Source organism: Rhea americana, unplaced genomic scaffold (assembly GCF_003343005.1).
Source record: "Rhea americana isolate MKP2758 unplaced genomic scaffold, rheAme1 scaffold_458, whole genome shotgun sequence".
Classification (NCBI taxonomy): Eukaryota; Metazoa; Chordata; class Aves; order Rheiformes; family Rheidae; genus Rhea; species Rhea americana.
Genome location: NW_028186599.1, coordinates 148,474 through 169,820, shown reverse-complemented (window position 1 = coordinate 169,820; position 21,347 = coordinate 148,474). Strand labels below are relative to the sequence as shown.

Sequence of the window (21,347 nt, the reverse complement as noted above, 5' to 3'; positions counted from 1 at the left end):
CACAAATAACAAAATAGACTAAAATGAACATTTTGTACACCTATCAGGTTCACAGACATGAGCTACCATCACAGAAGAAAAATTAAGTCACTCAGCTCTCAAATCCTCTTCCTTCATCTGGTCCTCATTTGCTGCGTATTTTCCCTAAATCAAGTCTTTCATAAGCATCTATTTCCCACGCTATAAAATGTGACCAATATTTTCTTAAATGAGACCTCTTTAATTATTAAATGAATCTATGTTTACAGAATAGTTTAAAATCCTCAGAAAAATCATATAACGTATCTATATGTATACAAAGAGAGTCAGAGAGAGAGAAAGAGAGAGAGAGAACAGGTTGGCATCTGAAGACACAAAAATCATTTGAATAATTCACTTTCCCTATTATTTGTTCACATTGTTACCCTGAGCTAGCTGAGAAGGCCAATTATTTTTATTGGAAATACAAGATATTTACTTTTAGTATTTTCCCTCAAAAAAATTTTTTTTTTTTTGGTGCTTCAAAATTGAGATTTTGCTTTTCTTCCTGGGCCATTTTTAGTTTTTATATAGCATGTAGGGTGTTTTTCATTTTGTTTTTTCATCTCAAAACCAAAACTTCCCCCAAGCTCTCTATATCTTYTAGAAAATTGGTTCCCACTATATATGGATCTTTTCGTACTACACATTCATGCTTCATATTTTCAGAACTTTGTAGTACAGATAGATCCCCAAAATTTCTCTGCTTTACATGCTTTCAGGTTCTTGTTTGCCATTAGCAGGAATATGGGATCCTAAACTTCGCTGTGGCTGTCCTTCCTGCCAGGGTAAAATTTGCTTTGGTAGTATTAAGCAGAAGTATGTCATTATTCCTTACTCTAAGGTGTTGCCTTTCAGACATTATTAGTAGGGACATTGGCATTTGCATTTGCATCAGCAAACTCGCTTACCACATCAGCTTGTCCTCTTGGAAGGAGTTCCCAGGCTGGACAATCTTGCCTTTGTAGTAGCAGGGACAATCTTCTGGAGTTACACATTCCTCCTCATCATTGAGGTAGGTCCCTTCAGGGCAACCACAGCCCTCCATTGGAGCGATCTGAACTTTGCACAGTGGATCAGGTTCATCCAGGGAGTGGCAAGACTGGTTACAGAACTTCACGCTATAGTTATAAACCATAGTCTCAGGACACTCCTCAGAGGGATCTTGGCAAGAGAAATAAAATGGATGTATGGCCTCCTCCGGCAACCATCATTCATGCTCTTTGTGCAGCCAGTGGTAGCTGTAAATCTACTTTTATTCAAACTGGAAGACCTTGTCTCCCAGTGGTCTGGGAGAAACCTGCTCACATAGCTTTCAAAAACTAGGTAAGATTGAATGCTGAAATACTCAGCAGCAGGGGAAGCAGGGGAAGAAGGGATTCTAGGAGATCAGGGGAATCACTATGATTTTGCTGTTTCTAAAATTTACAGTTCTATTATATGTCAGGAACTGAAATCAGTAACTTCTGACTTGTCCTTGTAGTTAAAAATGAATTTGTTCTCCTTCAGTAATGCTTCCTTCATCTGCAAGTAATTTGAAAAATGGACATATTTTGTAGGGATAAATTTTGAAATTATATGAGTAGTGCCAGAGAACTCTGCTAATCAGTTGATGTTACCATGGAAACTGTGTTTGAATTCTCATAGATTTTGGGAATTTCTTGAGGAAAACTCTTAGCATGCTCTGATGAAATGAGGAAGAAACTTTCTAAGTTCTCTGGGCAGACAAAACAGTTAAATGCAAAAGCTTAAAGGGCTCAACTGTCCCTGTAAGGTAGTGAAAAGCTGATGAGCCTTCATGGGCTATCAAGCCGTATCACCTTCAAAACTCTGCCACAAAATCTGCAGTAGGAAGGTCTCCTTAGGTAAAGCATGAAATTGCATCAGGAAATACCACCTAAAAGCTGTGATTTTCAAGAAACCCTGGCATCTAGATTCTACTGAAATTCAATGCAAACTGGGGCCTAAGAAGACTAGACTTTCTAACTCACACTCCCAAAGATTTAGCCCCACAGCTTTGTTTTTCAGATACACACAGATCTACTAGAAGGGCTGTTTATGGGAAACTGGGTTGGCTAGCTGTGCAGCAACAATATCACCTGATCAGTAATTAGATTCCTTGATTAAATAAAGCTGTGTTTTTTTTTGTTTGTTTTTTTTTTTAGGCTATGGCTGTACTACACTTTCTTAGATTAGTATGCTAGATTTGTGTACACATTAAAAAAACCAATAACTACTACAAAAAAAACAACTGGTGAGTGATTTCCTGGTCTTGGTTGGAGCAAACAAGATATCCTGTATTAAAAAAAAAAAAAGGAAAAAGAAAGAAAAAAAAGAAAAGGCAGCCCACTTTTCCTGCTTTATAGGGGTACTATGAAGATGAGACAATTAGTATTCGTAAATCACAATGGACCAAATAAGATAGATACCCTTATTCTTTAAAGGACTTAAACATGAGCTTGTATCCCAGGCCACGTGCCAAGAGATTTACCTGAATGGGTGTCTTAATTGCTAGTTATGAATGCAACAAAATGATAGGTCTACTTTTTCCCTTTAACTGCTCACAGAAGGAAAAGATCCATTTTGGAAAAGCAAGGTCTTGTGCGAAAAAGGTTATTTGATTACGTAATCATAGTCGTATTCATGGTCAAGTATGCATACAACACAGTTAGAGGAGTGCAGGACACATGAGCATACCAAAGATAGCTTCAAGCTAGCTCACGCAGGGAGCAATAGAAAAACATGGCCATGACTTAGCAAAGGCTACTGACCCAAAGGGGCTTCTCGGTAATGAGTAACTCGAGAAATGGTTGCTTTTTCCACTAAAGGTTCAGTCACATATACACAATGCCTTCTGTTGGCTATTACGAGTTTACTTATTTTATTCACTCAACTGACAGTAACGTAGACATCCCCTTACGGTATCACCTGCCTCGGACACTGCCTGCAGCCTGCTACAGCTGGTCACAGGCACAGGAGCCAAATGAGCCTTTCCAACCCCAGCAACAGGACAGACCACTGAAAGTGGCTTTTCTAGCCCGTTTACTCTTCCACTCATGAGTAACGCAAACCTCTATCTTATCACAGGCGTGTTCCTGATTTTTTTTTTAATAAAGCCAAATATGATCATGCAGATCAAGCCATCAGCATTTTTCGTGAGGTTATTACACTGCTTGAGCTATATTACCTACTGTGTTGTAAATCAACAGATTTTAGTCTAACCTGTGCTGCAACCCTGGCTTGCTTTGACATACAGAATGTCACTAATTCCACGTTCTTAACTTGACAACAAAGATTTCAGTGGATTATCACATCTGCTTTACATGCTGAAGGTCCTGGATTCAAGCCCCAGTGCAACCAGCACTAGGAAATCTTTGGGAGATTGGACCAGATGATCTCCAGAGGTCCCTTCCAACCTTACTGATTCTGTGATTCTGTGACAGGAACTGTATCTAGTACAGAAATCTGCATGATTTCAGAATAATTTGCTGTAGACCACATTGTGTTCCTTTTGAATTTTTTCACAAGTTCATTAAATTTTTCTTATTGTAATCTTAAATTCCTTCTACAAAGCAATACATGCGTGCTTCTTTCTACTAAATATTCCAGCTAGCCTCTAAATCAAGTAATTAAATAGATCATAGTAGCATCTAAATTGCATAAAAATCATTCTTGTTATGTTTCATATTCAGATGTGTTATTAATCAAGAAATGCACATATCTATTTTCATGCTGAAATACACAAATCTCACTTGAACTGGCTGATCTACGGAAAAACAGAAATGAGAAAATAAAATTCAGAAGCTAGAACTCCTGAGTTTTATTTGCAGCTCCGATATCATCACATAATAAATTCTGATAGTGCCACACAAAAAAATACATGCGTATTCGGACTCCTAACCTCGGATTTTGTGAAAACGTGGACGTCCAAATACAAACTTATGTTTCAAGAAACTTTTGTCCATTTGTTATCTATTCCTGTGCTGAATAATGTATCTCTTTAAACACTTTCACATTCTTAGCTACCAGCAATATACATTTATTAAAAATCATTAGTACTTTAATGTAACATGGAAAAAATAAGACTAATGAGATTGATACCATGTGCTTGGGCAACGCCTACGACAGCAGGACTGAGCTGAGCTGTAAAAAAGGTCTCAGAATTAAAATACATTGGGAGGACCACATATTCAAAGCTAATCTAATTGCCATTGCTTGTTTTGATTTGATTAACACACTTTATACTCCTCCCTCAGCATTCTGAGTCCTGAATTCACCAAACGTTTTACACAAGGAACATACATCATAAGAGCCCCTTCATGAAGCGGACATGAACCGATTTTGGCAGGCAAATGATATTTTTTCCCTAGAATATGTATACTTAATCTATTTTTTGATGACCCATGACCTTGATGAGTAAGCACAAAACATAGACTGCCACAAGAAAATGCTCTCCTGAAGATGTTCCCCCACGTCCCTACCCAAGGTAATATAGGATGCATACCACAGATCCCCTGCCTCCAGCCCTTCAGGGACACGCCTGCTACAGCACAGTCTCTGGAGTAAGTAGAGAGCACACTACACAGTGCCACTTCACTCTTCTCAGCATTACAGGTGTCGTACATACATTTCTAGGTGACAGACAAGGACATAGGCATTATTGCACAGCAACAGCAATGAGATATTCAGCAATTCAAAAAGCAGGCAAGCAATACTTTTTCAGTTAAGTATTATCATCAATGAGATTTAATTTGTAATATCTCTAAGCCAAAATATATGCTAATGAAATACTATGCAAATCTGGGATACAGGAGATCAATTACAGTCATTTTACTTCAATGATGATAATACTCAAACAAATGAATAATAAAGCAATAAAAGACACTCATAGTCTATTAAGCACTAACGAATGTCTACACTAGACTCCCATGAAGATGTACAATCCAGGACATGTCTGTCCATATACAGCATTCAAATGTGTAAAGGTGATAATATTGCACAGCAATGACAGGAGCTTGTGTATAGACAAGATATTAAATGACAAATGCATTTATTAGCAATGATTTAATAGGGAATTGTACGTAATGGCACATAAAGAAGTAATTAAATATGTATAAAGGGGCTCTAAGGCTCAAGTTCTTTTAACTGCGTGACTGGACAGAAGCACCCAAGTGCACCCTTGATACACTTTCTAAATACAGGCAGTTAATAAGAGAGCATTATGTTCATACTGCATAGATGGTGCCTTATCCTGCCACCAGTGATGTCATGGAAAACACTTCTGCTGATCAGGTTTGAAAAATCCTGTAAGATCAGCAGAAGCAGCAAATGTATCCATAGGAAATTGGTTATCACTTTTCCTTAATTAACACGAATTTTAAAGGAGATACATTCTTGAGGAAAGCTTAGCAGYAGGGGAGAAGCATGAGCCCTATTTTTTAGGTATTCAAAGACACACTAAATTTAAGGAAAATTTCCAATCTCAGATAATCTCTCAGTAAGTTGTATCTTATACGTTCCCTACATGACTCTTCTACAGTTTCTATAGAAACGGCTTTATTATCCACATAAATGTGGTAATTCCCTAGCTCAGTCAGCTTCCACAACGACTTTATAGAGCTGTATACCAAGAGTACGTAAGAATAGTTTCCTGCATTCCAGATACAAAGAGATTAATTTGCTTCCATAATAAGTGGGTTATAAAAGATGCAAATGTAGTATACATTCATCCCTCAATGTGAAATTTAAACAAAATCAGAGGGACTTCAAGAAAAGACAGATGTTTCAGAAAGCTTGGTGTCACAATAATTTTCCTTGAGAATTAGTTGTGACACACAGGACTATCTTTCTTGCCTTAGCAAACAACAGAGGACTTGAAATTCATCTTATCTCTGCAGACATTAATATTTGCACCACTTCACACAGGGAAAGACAGAAGCTAGTTTAGTGTCCTGCTGACCTCTGAAGCCTCTGTTCAGATTGGCCTGTGATTAACTTTAAAAATATGGCCAGTCCTGCAGATTTCAGTAGACCTATGCAAGAACCTGCTTGTTTTCTTTCCCTGGGAGGTTCTTTTGGTGAAAAAGAGTCTCTCACCAGAACAAACATTTCAAGCTAACTCGCATGTCTGAACATTTTAATATGTGAAGAAAAAGTGGGAATCAAGAGTATTTTTTTTTATGATGGGGAATAAAATTCCCTAGGAATAAAATTCCTCATGGGAAATAAATTCCATATGTGGAATCACTGGTTTGGGTTTTAAAAGGCTGAACAGTTTTCAGAAACAACAAACTCAATTTTTCCTTTTTAGCTTCTGGATCACACAACAGGAACTTCAAGTGATGGTAGWGCTGTTCATGGAAGGCAGTTACTTAATATTTCCCAGGCTAAGCCAAGAAGGGCCACAGTATCTTATTTGGTTAATGTTTTCAACAGCACCAGTGAACTTCTTTGCAAATAGATCTTGTTGTAACCTATTTGACTCCTATAGACCATAGTACATTCATGGCAGATCAGCCTCTGGACGAGACTAAAACACCCGTTTGGAACAGAGGCTTACCTTGATGTACACAGAAGGGTCTACAACAGAATGGCAAGCAGCAAACACATTGCTTGTATTAGACAGAAGAGCACACCAATGCTGGGCAAATTTTTCTGAGTGGAAAAAAAGATCATTGTCCTTAGTCACCTGGACGACATTACTTTGTGATTAATATTATCACGAATCAGATCTAGAATATTACATTCTGAAGATGTTCAGGTAATGCTGGAAGGAAATAGTGGACATTAACATATCAAGGTGACAAGCATGGTTAGATGGGTGACTAGCCACCTTCCTAACAGAAAGGTTTCATCTTTCCAAGTACTAACATTATTACTGTGCGTGGATTTACAGAACTAAAACTCCCCATTTTCAATGTTTTCCATGAAATTTTCCTAATTCTTTACAAATTATAATCAAGCAATAACATCAGGCATCTAATAATCAGTGAGCTGTGTAACTAAAAATGGTAGCTTTTATTACACATATTAGCTGGGTGAATAGACTCTGAATACTCTATATATCCAAACCCTCACTGCAGTCAAAATGAGAAGCTGGATAGGGTACCTAGTGTTTACTTAAGTTAGTATTATTGATAACATATTCCTCTTGACTTCCGTCTACCTCTAACAATTTAGATCAGATGAAGGTCTTGCCCAAGAATATACTTAGTATTTTCTGCCTTAAACATAAATTGTTCTGATTGATATCCTGTGCGTTTTCAAGTCAACAGAAAAGAAGTTGTCATCTCTTTATCTGGCAGTGAATTTTTTGTTTTGTTTTAAAAGCAAAGCTGTCATCTTAGAAGCTTGCAAAAACCTATATATTCTATTAATCACCTCAGAGGCAGTGGCTTTTGATGGTATAAGATTTCTGAAGCTTTTTAGGTTATCCAACATATGAGAATTATTTAGCACTGATAATTCAGGGATGAAAAGCCTGCTACCTTTATCCACACTGTTTGCACAAGGATCTTCAAAGCTGTCTTCAACATCAAAACAGCTGGCTCTAGTTTTCCATGAGTTACCAAAGGCAGAAGCTGAATCTTCCACAGCTCCAGTGACTGTTCTAAAATCATCAGTCTGGATGTTATTGAAATTGCCACAAAGACCTTGAGTGGGTGGCAGAGGGAACAAAAAAAAAAAATCATAAGATGAGCATTAGAAGGAATGGCTTCTAGATGAATACCCTTAGCACTCAAATAGGCCTTGCCTGAGAGGAGYCCATTTTCCTTCAGAGACTCCTTGATATCCCCAGAAATCAGATAGGACTCTGTCTTTACAGTACAACTATTATTTTCTGTATTATAGTAGCACTTAGTGATAGCTTGGAGGCTGATTAAATCTGCTTCAGTAAACACTGACAGATTGAGAAGTCCCTTCCCAAAAAGTTTAAAACAAAAGGAAAAGACAAAAAACAAACAACAAAACAAAACCAAAATACTGGCACAGGTTGGCAAGATGGGGTGTTATCTATTTACCCAGATAGGAAACAGAAGCATAGAAAGTTTAAGTAACAGATAAMAAACAGATTGGTGACAGAACCAAGAACACAGCCTCTATTTCACAAGTCTCTGATGAAGCCTGCTTTTGCATCTGAAGTCTAAAAGATCTACACACACTAAACATCACAGAGTTTAATTTCTTTACTTCAGCACATTGAAGGGTTTAGCCAGTCCTTTGTTCCTGAAAGACTACAGATTTAATCAAGGGTTCTAACAAACCAAAGTCCAAATAAAATCAAATAATTTGTTCATTTCGAGTTACGGACAAATAGCTATAACTGAGTACAAGAGCAGACTGAAAGAGCATGATGTATCCTACCAGATGTGCGATTCTGATAAGAGTGATCCACTGTAATGGAGAGCTGCATTACAGGCTTCAGTTGCACTTGAATCTGTACTCCAGTTGAGGTCAAGATTTTGATGAAAAATGTAGAGGGTCGGAAGATGGTGATGCCGTCTAATGATGAAAAAAGAAAGTGTGTTTGTGTCTGCAAATCAATATGAAGCAAGTAAACAGGAACTTCCATTTAGCAGTACATCCAAAGCTAACACAGCCATTCCCAGACCTATTTTCCACCTAGTCAAATATCCTAACAACAGACAGGTTCAGGTTCTTCAGAGCAAGGCACAGGTAGGTATCCCTCTGTAAACAGATGTAGGCTAGCCTGGGGAAGACTTGATGAAGGAACAGTTACCTTTACTTACTGGTAGCTTCACAATAAAATTGTTCATGTAGATATTTCCACAGGAACATATTTTTATAGTCTGCAGGGAAAAGAAAAGAAATGCCCACAATAATGAGTAAGTAAGTGTGACATGAGAGATGACTTGACAAGCTTCATTAAGAAGGTAACATTTTCAAAACTTGATCATCTCTGGGGTCAATATAATTTAGTGTTTGGATGCCATAGAGTGATGTAGAGAAAATYTGTAAGTCATAATGAAAAAAGAAAAACTCTCTCCATGGGCAACAGCAGTGACTGAATGTTCTCCCATACCTAATAGGTTATCTTTTTAAGAACTGTAGTCAAGATACTATACGTAGGTCTGGATCTATCCAGTCAGAAATGTAATRTCCCCCAAATTAGAGCTATCTGTCTCAAACTCTCTCAATAGTCAATGGAGACAGGTACCTCCAGAAGCCACCTCCTACCTAAAGTGGGCTGGCTGGTCCTTTGGAGATCCTCATCTTCCTTTATTGACTACAGAGGGAGGTTAAAATGCTGAATCTCCTATGCTGAATCTCCTAACATGCTTATACCAGTTAAGCACCAGACGGACAGGATGAATCTAGGCCTTAGGATAAATCTGTATATCTTTAGAACTGCATAAAAACTAGTCCCAACTCTGTCTCCACTGAAATCAGTTTGAATCGTAGCAGTAGGAGAAGCCTCAGGCCTTCATCTGGAAAATTCTGCTACTTTTGCTTCTAGCAGAGAAAACCTCAGGTCTCAAAACTCAATAAAAAGGAGGTCCTTTCTTGTAGATACCTCCAGTTCTCAAAAAGAAACAAGTTAAAAAGTYTGAAGTCATAAAAACGGGAAAGCTGACAAAGATAACTTTGAACCAACTATCTCTGAAGTAAATGGAAAAGCCAGAATCCAAAAGAACTGGAAAGCCAATAACTCTTGCAGAACAAAACTAATAAACTCATCATCTGCTGGTACTAATCTTGCAGTCTCAGGACTGCAATAGAGCTGAGTTCACAATTACAGAGAAAACCCACCTTTGAACCTAAATAAAAATGGCATATTACATGTCAAAAGGTAAAGCACATTACTTACAGTTCTTCCTAGTGTGACTAATATGTTCTTTAAGCAAGTCATCGTCTTTGATGTCCCACACTGGACAATCTCTCCAATCACCACAAAAGTGTCATCAGTGTTCTGAAAAGAGGTGAGAAAACAAATGTGCAGACAGTCTCCGCATGTTACAGGAAGTGCGCTAGAAGGAAAAAAAAAAAACTTATCTCTAAAAGGCTAAAAGGRATCCTTGAAAGAGCTGGGGCATTTAATCTGTAACTGCAGGCTGCTACCTTTCATTGCCAAAATCGATCATGTTCACTGCTTTTCCTCTACACTCTGTTTCCTTGCTATCAACTTGTGTAGATAGCGCATTTGCAGACACTCACATGGTAGTCAATCTTTTCGAAGGAATCAGATCATCCATTTCTTTTTGCCAGTAAYACATGAAGAAAGTTTCAGGAGAAATGCTTAGATCTACACTAATAAATCCAGTAAGAAAATAAATCCATTTAAAAAGATGTAAAACTATGCTGAAGTTGCAAAATGCTGATGCTAAGCACAAAGCAATTGACTCATAGTCTATTGCAAATGGGAGAATTTATGGCATTTACGATGGAGCATATGTTGAGTGCTTTGCTGGACTGGGGCCATTTGATCAAATGAAGCTCCAGCAAAGTTTAATGCCTCTTGCTATGCTAGAGATTCATGAGTGAAATGGAAGATTGCTCATACCTTAGCTAAGACATAATGGCAATTGCCATGAAAATTGAACCTCTTATTATCAAATGTTGTTATATGGAATCCTCCATCTATATTGCAACGTCCGGAACAGGGCAGAGAGACACAGTTCCAGTGGCCTCCAGTGCAAGTACTGTACAAAACCCAAAAAAGGAGTTAGAATAAACATAGTTTTAAAGGAGCAAAGGAGGAGATAGCATCTATATCTGAATCGTCACAGATCAGTCACTCTTTCTTTGTTTTATTAGATTGTTATCTACTTTTTAAATCCCAGTGGGAGAAAGACTTTACATTACGCCCTTAAAGTAAAAAAGTTGAATGCTTGTCAATGGAATAGTTAACTGCATTGGGCTTGGAACTAGCTCCTCCAAAGAGAAACTGAGTTGGTCAAGCAATAAATGTTTTCCTAGGCCTACACTGCCTTTTTTTTTTTTTTTTTTTTTTTTAAGAACAAAAGAGCCTCCTCAATCAGGATCTCACAACATTTTATACCACTAATGCAACTGTTCGGTAAGTATCTGTCAAGGACCTCAGTTAATKAGCAGTTATAATTCTCAGAGCCATACACACAAGCAGAAAACAGCAGGCCATGCTAGCTCAGATATTGTGAGTGATAAGTGTAGATGTGGCTAAATAGGAGCCACCCAGAGCCCTTTGAGTCCAGTTTCTCAAAGTGCAAAGATGAAAATGCACAGAATATTTGAAATATTTGATGTAAAGGGAGTTGCAGAACATCTTCTCTACCCCACCATGTATCACAGTATATTTCTTTGCTCTCTATAGTAAATGTTACAACTAAAGTCAAGGACTATCCTGCATTACAGGAGCATAAATAACACATATGATTGTTCATTCTGTAAATGGATATCAGAGTAAGAAATAAAACTGTTTTGAAAATAATATACCTGAGATCTTATCACCTTTCACTAGTGCAGAGTAGAGATGGGTTCAAGCTACAGGTTTTGCTCCAAATCAAATCGTTCTCAAGGATCAGGACTTTTGAGATCCAGGCCTTGAAACAGCCTTTTATAGATCTAGAGGTGGTTGGAAACGTAACTCATTAACACAATATGACTCTTTGCCCCACTTTAGTGGCTAATGTCTCTGAGCTAACCAGCAAAGAGTCTCATTTTTCTGCATTCTGAAATCTTGGGCCCAGTCTTTGCTGGCAATGCGAAGTGAGGATCGTAACTACATGAGGTTAAGGCCTGTCTCTAAATTTTTCTGGAGCTACCGGAATCCAGATCCCAAGTTTTGCATTAATGCCATTATTTGTTAAGACAAATGTTAGGAATAGGAAAAATAAATAAATAAAAAAGGAGAAAACAGCAGAATGCAACTCAATGTCCTGTAATAAATGCCTCTCCCTTGTTAAGTGCAGTCAGGCTCACAACAGTACCAGTTTTGGCAAGGGGTGGAGTAAGTCCCTCCAGATGAGTAGACTTTGCCTTGAAACATACATGGGCAGCTGTCTCTGGGAATGCATTTTTTGCCACCAAGGTCATCAAGGACAGTTCCTGTTCAGACACATTGGTTAGATAATATTTCTTAGGTAAGTCTGGAAATACTATGAAGGAAGAACAAAGTAAGGAAAAAAAATCAGGAGTATTTCAGCAGTTCTGTAAATGGGTGAAGTAAGTCTTAAGGAAAATGACATGCCAGGCCCCTCCCTGCTACTGCAAAATCTAGCATCCAATAGGCTGGATATTCATCTAGATTCATATCATGGAGGCATCTCACAAACATCTTCACCTGTATTTTTACTTCCTAGAGACCACTTCTCCTTTTCTTTTTCCACTGCACCTATACCATTCATTTCTGTCTAGTCCTTTGGCATCTGTCCTTTCCCTCCCCCCAGCACCAGGATTTTGAACCTATAGAGATCTGATTATACCAAGAAGAGAGTTGTGAATTATACTAGAAGAAACAGTTTATTCATTATCTTTAGTATAAAATGGTAAAGAAAACAATTGCCGTTAACTAAAAGGGAATGAACTATTTGTCCCTTGATGTGTAGGCCCATTAGAAGAAGTGAACTGCCTTACCAGGGGGACAGAAGCAGCCATCTGTGCATGGAGCCTTGCAAATCTTGCTCCTCTCTGGGTCAGCACATGTGTCGGCACAGGAGTTTCCACATTCCATATACTCCATATTGTTTGGGCATTCCTGATCTGCAAGACCAGATGGGATCATGTATCGAAGATGGGATATGTTAATGACTTGTTTGTAAGTGCTGTAGAATCATTATATCACTACCCAACCTCTTTCTCCTTTCCTCCACACTCTGGTTGCGAAACTTTCTACCCAGGCTTGTCATGTTCTTTTAACTATTAAAAGAACTTCTTATGGTCACTGTTACTTCATCTTTGGAGAAAATAGTACTGCTTGGAAATATGATTTCACATTATTTTACTAGCTCAGGGTTGGCTGAAGTCATGGTACCAGCAAAGGGCACTGGAATCATTTATAGAGTCATAATAGCTTGGTTTTTGCCTTGAATATCAGCCCTTCCAGCATTAATCCTCTAAATCCACAACAGCTCTTTGGAACTCTTTGGACTTCCTGTAGTCTTCCCCCAAGATTTAGGGTGATTTCCTTCTCAGTAGTTACAACACTGGAGTTTGAACGCATAAGATAAGCTGAGGACAAACAAGTGAGACTTTTCAGAGACAACGTTTATGAGTTAATTGCACAAGGTAAAAAGAAGAAAAATGAAAAAAAAAGGCATAAGGAGGAAGACAAAGGAAGATATGCAAAATAGTTCAAAGTTAAGGAGCAAAAATCGAGCTGAATTTACAGAAGCTTTTCTACTAACAATGTCTCTTTCAAAGTGCTCCTATTGCTTGATTCATTGTAGTAGCAGAGCTCCCAGCTCAGCTCTGCAGGGGTCAGAATTTGGCCATATATGGCTTACCTGAAAAAAAATCTCTAGAGCACTAGTTACTCACAGCAAAGCTCTTTGGTTCTCCATCTCCCAGGGTCTCCCTTCCTGAGGACACAGTCTCGAGAGTATTGGTTTAAAGTGCTGCATATGCAGCTGGAAACCAAATCAGAGTGGGAAGAATTAACCACACAATGGCACATATCTTCAGCACAGGTAGCTACATAGTCATCAAAAGCAACCACTTTGGGGCAGTTTCCAAAGTGGGACAGAAGTTTCTTACATTTTTTTTTCTAGGGAGAAAAAAAAACAAAAAAGAATGAAGGAAAAGAAAAACAATAATAAACATTTTACCAACATTCATCTTTGTATGAAGTTCATCCTAGTTTCTGATGACAACTCTATCATCACAGAATAATTCAGGTTGGAAGGGACCTTAGGATGTCATCCAGTCTAACCTTCTGTCATGAAGTTCTTTTTCTTGGACTGGAAGCTGTCACTAAATTGTATATTTTCCTACTAAGTATTTCTTTAACATTGTTGTAGCACATTCTTTCAGCTGTAAGATCAACTTTTTTTCCTCAGATTCATGGCTCGACTCTGAACAAATTCAGTTCAGTGCATGCTCTGTATATAACACTTCTTTCAACACAATCTCTCTGGGGCTGTAGATCAGGAGGGTTTATACTTCTTGGCCACACATACTTACGTATTTACTGCATCTATCATCTTCCCTCCTAGGATCTCTTCCAGTGTGGTCATCTGGACTCACATCAGCACACTTTTCTGATGGATCCTCTACTTTGTGAAAGTTCCCAAACTGCCTTGGGTGCATTTTATACCCTGTAAAATTCCCAGATGCATCCAAGTAACTGTCAGATCCACAGTAACCCTTTAGATCAGTTAACGGTCTGTGAATATGCATTTAATCTTTGTGGTATAAGGCAAAATGTTCTTCACCAAAGTGCCCATAATATAGAGGATGACAGCCTGATATAGCTTCTAGCTAGCTAGAATCAGGAATTTGGTGTTCTTGTACCAAGGACTCTGGTAGCATACACACCAAAAAAAAAAAAAAAAAAAAAAATCAGATGGGACTCTTGACCTTTCTATTGCGGGTGATTGGTTTCAGAAATTTTGGTTCTTTACAGGTATACCTGATCTACAGAATTCTGTGTTTGCATATGTAACAGTCACATAGTTTAGTTGCTTTCTACTTTCACAAGCTAGAGCACAGCCTTAGGTGCCGGTGTTTCTAATTATCTGGTAATTTACTACTTTTCACTGGCTAGAGAAGATGGGAAGGGGCTGAAGACAGGAAAACAATACATGCATGCAATCATTACACTAGCTAGAAGGGTACATTTTCCCAAAGTATTTCCAAAAATTTGACTCCAGATCTGAGAAATTTTTATGACAAAAGTTTTTTTTTAATTTATACATTCTTATGAAGAGTATCCATGAGTTGCCATTTTTCTGAAGGGAGTTTAATATAGAGATTTCTGACCAGGTCTGTTCTCCTCTACTGCCCCAGTCCTTTAACTGGTTGCAGGCCTGAGAGAACAACTTCCACAAAAGCCTTGTTTTCAGTTGCTTTTTCACTAACTTTTCTGGAAATAAAAGCTCTCCTAAAGCCATTGCATTACAAAGGCAAAGCTAATCACACTTGCTAACCAACTGTAAAATGATGAAAATGAAAGGAGAACAAATCTACTCATGCTTCATTTGAGACCACAACTTTCTTAAAGTCTGTTGCTGTCAGTGGGAAACCTGGCAAGGGCATCGCATGACAGTCTTGCGATTAATTTGGATCAAAGACATTTGAGAGACTGTTGCAAGTTTACAAATCATCCCAGAAGCACTTAAAATGCATCTCTGTTATATGGAAATGTTTACGTATTTCAGAGTATTTTTCAGGAAACCTGAAACCCTACTTAGAGAAAATGGATGTCAGGTTTCACGTCACATTATTAATACAGTCTTGTTCTACAGGTAACATGCTGTAATCATGGCCTACCATCCAAAATCAAATCATTCTTCTTATTGCCATCATAGTTCCCACACAGACCACATATTTTCTCTTTGTATGTTTCTTCCAGGTCCAACTAAAAAACAAAAGCAAAGAGGAAATTCAAGTCTTTTTCCCCATTGACAGCACATGTTACTACATGGTTCATTGTAGAAAAGCACAGTAGTAGAAATACTTCTTATCTTATTCTAGTAGTTTCCTTTTCAGCTATAAATCTGTCATAAAATTTACCAGTAGAAAGGCTGAATTTATGCGGGAAGATAATTCTCTAACAATTGTTATTCCTACCTATTAAACAGCTAACTGCAGCAGGCTGAATACTAGACTAATCCTTGGACCAGTATCTTCCAGTACACACCCGCTTCCTTCCTCATGCAGGGCACCACAGCTCTGCTCTGGGCAGAAGAACAGACACTCAACTGTGCTGTGATGCTGGACACTGCAAAGAAACATCTTCTGGCCAACTCTTAGCAGCAGTACAAGGGGAGAGGGAAGCAAATACTTGATTAAATCAGTATTGCTACTTGATTGTAGAAGCTCAGTATGGGCCTTATATACTGTCTAGCCTTCAATCCACACAAAGCTTCCCAATTTTTTTTCTTCTCTCTTCTATTTCTACCCTTTCTCTGTCTCTCTATACTGCGAAACATGACCTACAACTCTCATTTATTTAGGTATTGGAAATCTTACCATCTCTGATTGTGGAGAATTGCTCTTTATACCTAGAGATGTAAACAGAGTACCACAGCAAAGGTTATATCAGGGGTAGATTTATAGAGGGGAACTCCTCCATGGCAATACGCGGTCTTGGAATGAGAATAGCCACAGACTGAACTGACCACACAGATTAAACTAGTTTGCCACACAAGATGTGCATCCAGACAGAGGGTAACTAACAAGTCAGAGTTGGGGGAGGGGGAGGAGGGGAGGAGGAGGGGCTAGCTTTCCTTCTGCCAGTGCTCAATGGAGAAAGCAAATAAATGCAGGGATGCTATCTCCAGGATTGACAGTGGCATCTTTTGTTAGGTAAAATTGCTTGGGGGAGACCTAGGAATTGCAATTACTGTCACCTGCCTCATGAAATAATTGTGTAGTATTGTTTCTGAAACTGGTGTGGTATGTCCCCATCACCTTATGGATTCAGTGATACTACCTGCCCCCAAGCCCCAAATCAACATGGTGCCTGTGTGCAGCTCTGCTTTCCACCATTGATGAGATTCATCAAGAGAAAAACAACTAACTGGCTGTTCATACTAGGAGAGTGTCAGCCCAGTTCCACTTGAGTGTCAGGCCCAGCTTGGAAGTTACTTGGAAATAAGCACAGGTGTCTTCAATCAGGATGCTCTTCAAGCTGAAGGGCAAGGGGATCCTGGAAATTGGAGGAAACAAAACAGACCACATTGAAGGGGAGAAGAAAAGAGAAAAAAGAAAAAAGAAAAAAAGAAGGAAAGACTCATCAAATCCTTTCAAGGATATGAGGAAAAAAAGACTAAAGTCAAAAGCAACCAGATAAACCATAGGGACACGCCTTTCACGGTCGGGCTTGAGTCACACAACGCGTTAAATTTAGGCATGATAATCTTTTCCATTGTAACCTTTTACTAACCCTAATCCACAAAACAATGTGTTTTTGTCACAAGCATGTCAATACTACATTAGATGCTCTACTGATCCAGCTGTGCTGGTTGACATGAACTGAGGACCTAACCCATAAGGATGAGGAGTGAGATCACACTATGAGGAAATTGCTTCCACATGAGGATAACACAGGTGTTCATCATCTCTCCAGGCTCTTTGGTACTTGGGTGTTGCAGAGGAATTTTGGTGTGTTTGACTACCTGTGTACTGATGTCACTCAGCTATAGATCACTTTTTCAATCTCACCAAGGCCTTAAGCAGCCAACCTCAGCTTATTTAAGGTAATTAATTGAGGTTCTCAGCCTTCCTCACCTTTCTGTGCACTCTCCTTGTTCTACATCAGAAGAGGGGTAGGCTCTCTAGAAGATCAGTGGAGAAGATAGCAGATATATTGCTCTTTTGATTTAGAAGACATCTGGGTTTTGCTACTATAATTATAAACAAGTAATTCTGTTCTATATTTGGATTTTTCTGGAAAACTCTCAAGAAAAGACAGACCATAATGCTTGCAATTTTCTCGGCAAAGTTGTGAGGGCTCTTTCCAGAGTCCAAGTTTACCTGAGCTCTTGATACCTATATGCTGGGAACAGACCTTTGCATCTCTCACGAAGGTTACCCTTGAAATTACATAGAACTCAGCTACTGTTGCACTTGACTATCCATTTCCTCACAGAGTATTTTTGCCCTTCTGTCTGCAGTTTGCTTTCTGGTTCATTTCAAGCTGGAATTAAAGGTGTGGATTATGACTTCTGAGACATCTGTCCTTTGTAGTTATGTATAAGCCATGGCAAGCTGTGATCTATGAAGAAGTGCAATTTCTGGACTTATCTTTCTAGAAACAGAACACTTTTTCTTAAAGGATCATCCATTCCTGTATGGCAACCAAAACAGCAAGCTTAGTACCACAGAAATAATTTTTTGAGAAAAAAAAATAAATTTCTTCAAAATCAAAATCTTCTATGACTAAAGTGTTAATCTTATCTCCCACCCTCAAAAAACAAAAAAAGAGGAGCCCCCCCACCCCCCAAATGAAAATGACATTAAGGAAACCTACACCTTATATTTTGTTAGAGTTCCATTTGACATTATATTGCCTTTTGCTAAAGTATTCCTGTGATTCCTGGCTGTCTACATGCTTCTTGCCTTCTCCAGTACTACGGAATGGATTCTGTTCAAAGTAAGCGCATCACACACACCCATTTTTCCCTTTGCAGGTTACGACCCCTTTCTAGACAGACCACCCATAGCTAGTATATGACGATAAACCAACAACATAAGAAAACAAAAGTATAGTCTTTACTCACTGATTCCCATTCACTGTGATGCCTGCTTCTTTCACCTCCAAGATTATTCCATCAATGGTGATGGTGAAGTAGATGTAGAGGTTATTCCTGTAACTGCGCCTGATTTGGATGTTGAAGTCCTGATAGCTGTCATTACAGTGTGAAGCAAAGACGTATGTGCAGGTTCCAGGGAAGGTGAACTTAACATGGTCAAATGTATGAAAGTGAAAATTGCCCCAGGTGGCACATTCGCTTCTGCTGACAGTAGAGACCTGGACTGAAGAGTCAGAGTAGAAAGATTAGTGATTCACTCTACAAGTGCTGGTTTGCAATTGAGATCAGTGTTTAAAAATGATAAAGGAGACATTTTCAAAGGCAAAAATACTACCCCCTGGAAGACATCAGGAAGGAAATTAATCTCACCTAATTTTAGAAGTCCATGTCAGAGACACCTCCAATCCAAGCAGATCAGCCCAGGCTCCTTTGAAGTCAGCAGTGAGAAACAGAAGGGGTTCAGCTGCCCTATCTTATACATCTACCTAGGAAAAATGAACCCTGCTCCAAGACTGCCTGTTTCTCTCTACTGTCTATAAAGGGAGTTGAGGTGTGCCATCTTAGACGGAGACATACCTCTTGACTGCAGATGTCTAAAGTGGGGAGGACAAGTTCCCCCTGGGGAGTCTCATCCTGACTGTCTAAATCTTGTTTCTGCCTTTGAAATCCTACTCCTTAAAACAGGCAAGAATTTGGTCTGGAATCTTCTATCGATTCTCCTCCAGGAGACATCACAAACAACATGACTTTTCAGCAAAATGGCAGCCACTGATCTCCACAGCTGAGCCTGCCATCAGCTTCAGCAGTTAGCTCAGAGCTTTTTATTTTTCATCTCAACCAAAACACATACCTTGGAGAACAGCATTGCACTTACTGTTTAAGGCATTGACAGATACTCTAATTGCATGGAAAGTAGTTTTCACACCACTAATTGCACAAAGCTAATAAGAATCAAAGAAAGCTACACCTTGAATTAAATATGTGCTTGGTCCATTATGCTTTTAGCATCTCTTTTGGGCCCATGTGGAAGAATGGCAAGAAGAAACGGCAAGTTTTGTTCTGTTGTTGATACGGCACATTTAGGAACATCAACCTAGCAAGGTCCATTACAGATCAAATCAAAATCATTCATATACTCAATGAACTCTAAAATGTTATGAGATATTCGCATCTAAGAACCAGCAGAGGAGCACCGAAAAAATCCAGTATTGATGCTAGCCATGTGCAACATAAACTAGAGTGACAAGTCCTTATGGAAACAGCTTTTTGAAGGGACTGTAATTTGCATAGTTGTTTGCAGCACTGAAGTGAAGTACGCTAATTCAGCACTTTCCTACACAGTAGTGATGAGAAAGACTAGCTTATTCTTGTAAGGAGAGTTGCTAGAATTACCAAGACAGCAAAAAACATCACAGCAGTTGTTTGTGTACTGAGTGACTGGGAAAGATGTAAGACATTCAAAACGAAACCAGGTAACAGTATAGCAGAACACAAAAAAGTGAGTACTCCTAATTTCATACTGGTCAATCAAGCCTAGTAGACATTACACTGACATATTTCTCCTATAAAGAAGATAAGTGAAATGTGTTAAAAAGGATAAAGAAAGTCTACTGCTAAAGATTATCCACTTAGGAAATAAAACAGCTGTTAAATTACCTAGTAGTGCAAAGAAAAATACTAAAACACCTAAAGGCTTAAGTTAAGGATTCATATGTATAGTGTTAAACAACATCTGGCATGCCTTTAGCTTTTGTTATGTATTTTCTTTTGATAACTCTGGTTGTCAAGAGCAATATGTGAGTAATTAATCTGAGAATTAGATTTTTTTCTTACCTATCTGAACTGGTTCTTTTCCCTTGCAAAAACTCCAAATTATGCAAAAGATCCAAAATGATCTCCCCTTTTTTATTTCCATCTTGCCATGAAGTGGTAACTTGAAAATCCTTTCAGGGAAGTGGTTTTTTTCTGCTTATAGGCAGATTTTTATAGTCCTGGAATTTGGCATGAGAACAAAACATTGATGGCATGGTCCCTGAAAGGAGGAGCTTCATCCATTTTTCTTTCAGTGATTCATGCTTAGCACCCAGCAACCTCCTCTCTTTCAGAAACAATGATCTAGTTTTCTCCTGCTTTATGCAGGGACAGAGAGCTGTCCTTTGCTTTTCTCCTTCCTTACAAAGATTTTTTCCCCTACCGTGTTTCCTTCTCTTTGGCAACAATTATTTTTCTTTTTCATAGCATTCTTTTAGTAACAAGCAATCAGTGTCCTCGATCAAAGGTTTCCTCTGGTTTGCACATCAGGACAGTTCCCCAGCTCAAAGAAAAGTGATAGCTTTTCACCTTTTTCATCTGCTAGCTTGATGGCTACTTCTAAGCATTACAGTAAAAAATATTGTAAGGTCAGGCATAATTTATGTTTTATTTAGAGTAAAAACTTTTGACAGGAGGGAAATGGGCTTTAGCAACTGAATTCAAACTATTTATAAAAAAGGCCAGAGATTTACTGCTTCAGCAGACCAGGAAATGCATTAGTCCACACACTGCAAACTTCTTAACTCTACCACACAAATGCAATTTGATTGCACTAGTTAGGCATGGGAGGTTAATTTATTCTTTAGGCACACAGAAGCTTTGTTTTTTTCCAAACAGCATTAGGGAGGAGTGCTCAAGACCCACCAAAATGCAAACCACAGCTCATTCCTTCAGTTCTTAAATTCCACTGCTTCAGTGGGGTCAGTTGCAGTTATCGGTGTGTTAATACTCTAGAACACACCCATCAAAAATTCAGAGTGCTCACTCATAAGCTGATGTGTGTCCTACTGTAGGACACTGCCTAGATTTCCTGCCATAAATGTCTGATGTTGGTAATTTTAGGACCTCCTTTGGAGATTTACCAGCTTTGAAGGTACAAGTTGA

At 38.6% G+C, this 21,347-nt stretch overlaps 1 protein-coding gene across 2 annotated transcripts in view; it reads right to left on the bottom strand.

Annotated features, from left to right (window-relative positions):
- Positions 1-20,346, bottom strand: part of LOC146589440 (mucin-5B) — a 43,281-nt gene extending 22,935 nt beyond the window's left edge. For both annotated transcript variants that reach the window (XM_085316223.1, XM_085316224.1), the window contains exons 1-16: positions 20,265-20,346; positions 18,399-18,654; positions 16,711-16,825; positions 15,445-15,532; positions 14,137-14,270; positions 13,495-13,720; positions 12,592-12,717; positions 11,946-12,063; positions 10,541-10,679; positions 9,848-9,949; positions 8,759-8,828; positions 8,383-8,520; positions 7,506-7,670; positions 6,578-6,672; positions 4,523-4,649; positions 930-1,182 (exon numbers count right to left, since the gene is read on the bottom strand). In XM_085316223.1, the coding sequence (XP_085172349.1) occupies positions 930-1,182; positions 4,523-4,649; positions 6,578-6,672; positions 7,506-7,670; positions 8,383-8,520; positions 8,759-8,828; positions 9,848-9,949; positions 10,541-10,679; positions 11,946-12,063; positions 12,592-12,717; positions 13,495-13,720; positions 14,137-14,270; positions 15,445-15,532; positions 16,711-16,825; positions 18,399-18,654; positions 20,265-20,346 (2,234 nt within the window). The remainder of the gene's footprint in view (positions 1-929; positions 1,183-4,522; positions 4,650-6,577; positions 6,673-7,505; positions 7,671-8,382; positions 8,521-8,758; positions 8,829-9,847; positions 9,950-10,540; positions 10,680-11,945; positions 12,064-12,591; positions 12,718-13,494; positions 13,721-14,136; positions 14,271-15,444; positions 15,533-16,710; positions 16,826-18,398; positions 18,655-20,264) is intronic.
- Positions 20,347-21,347: the final 1,001 nt, after the last annotated feature.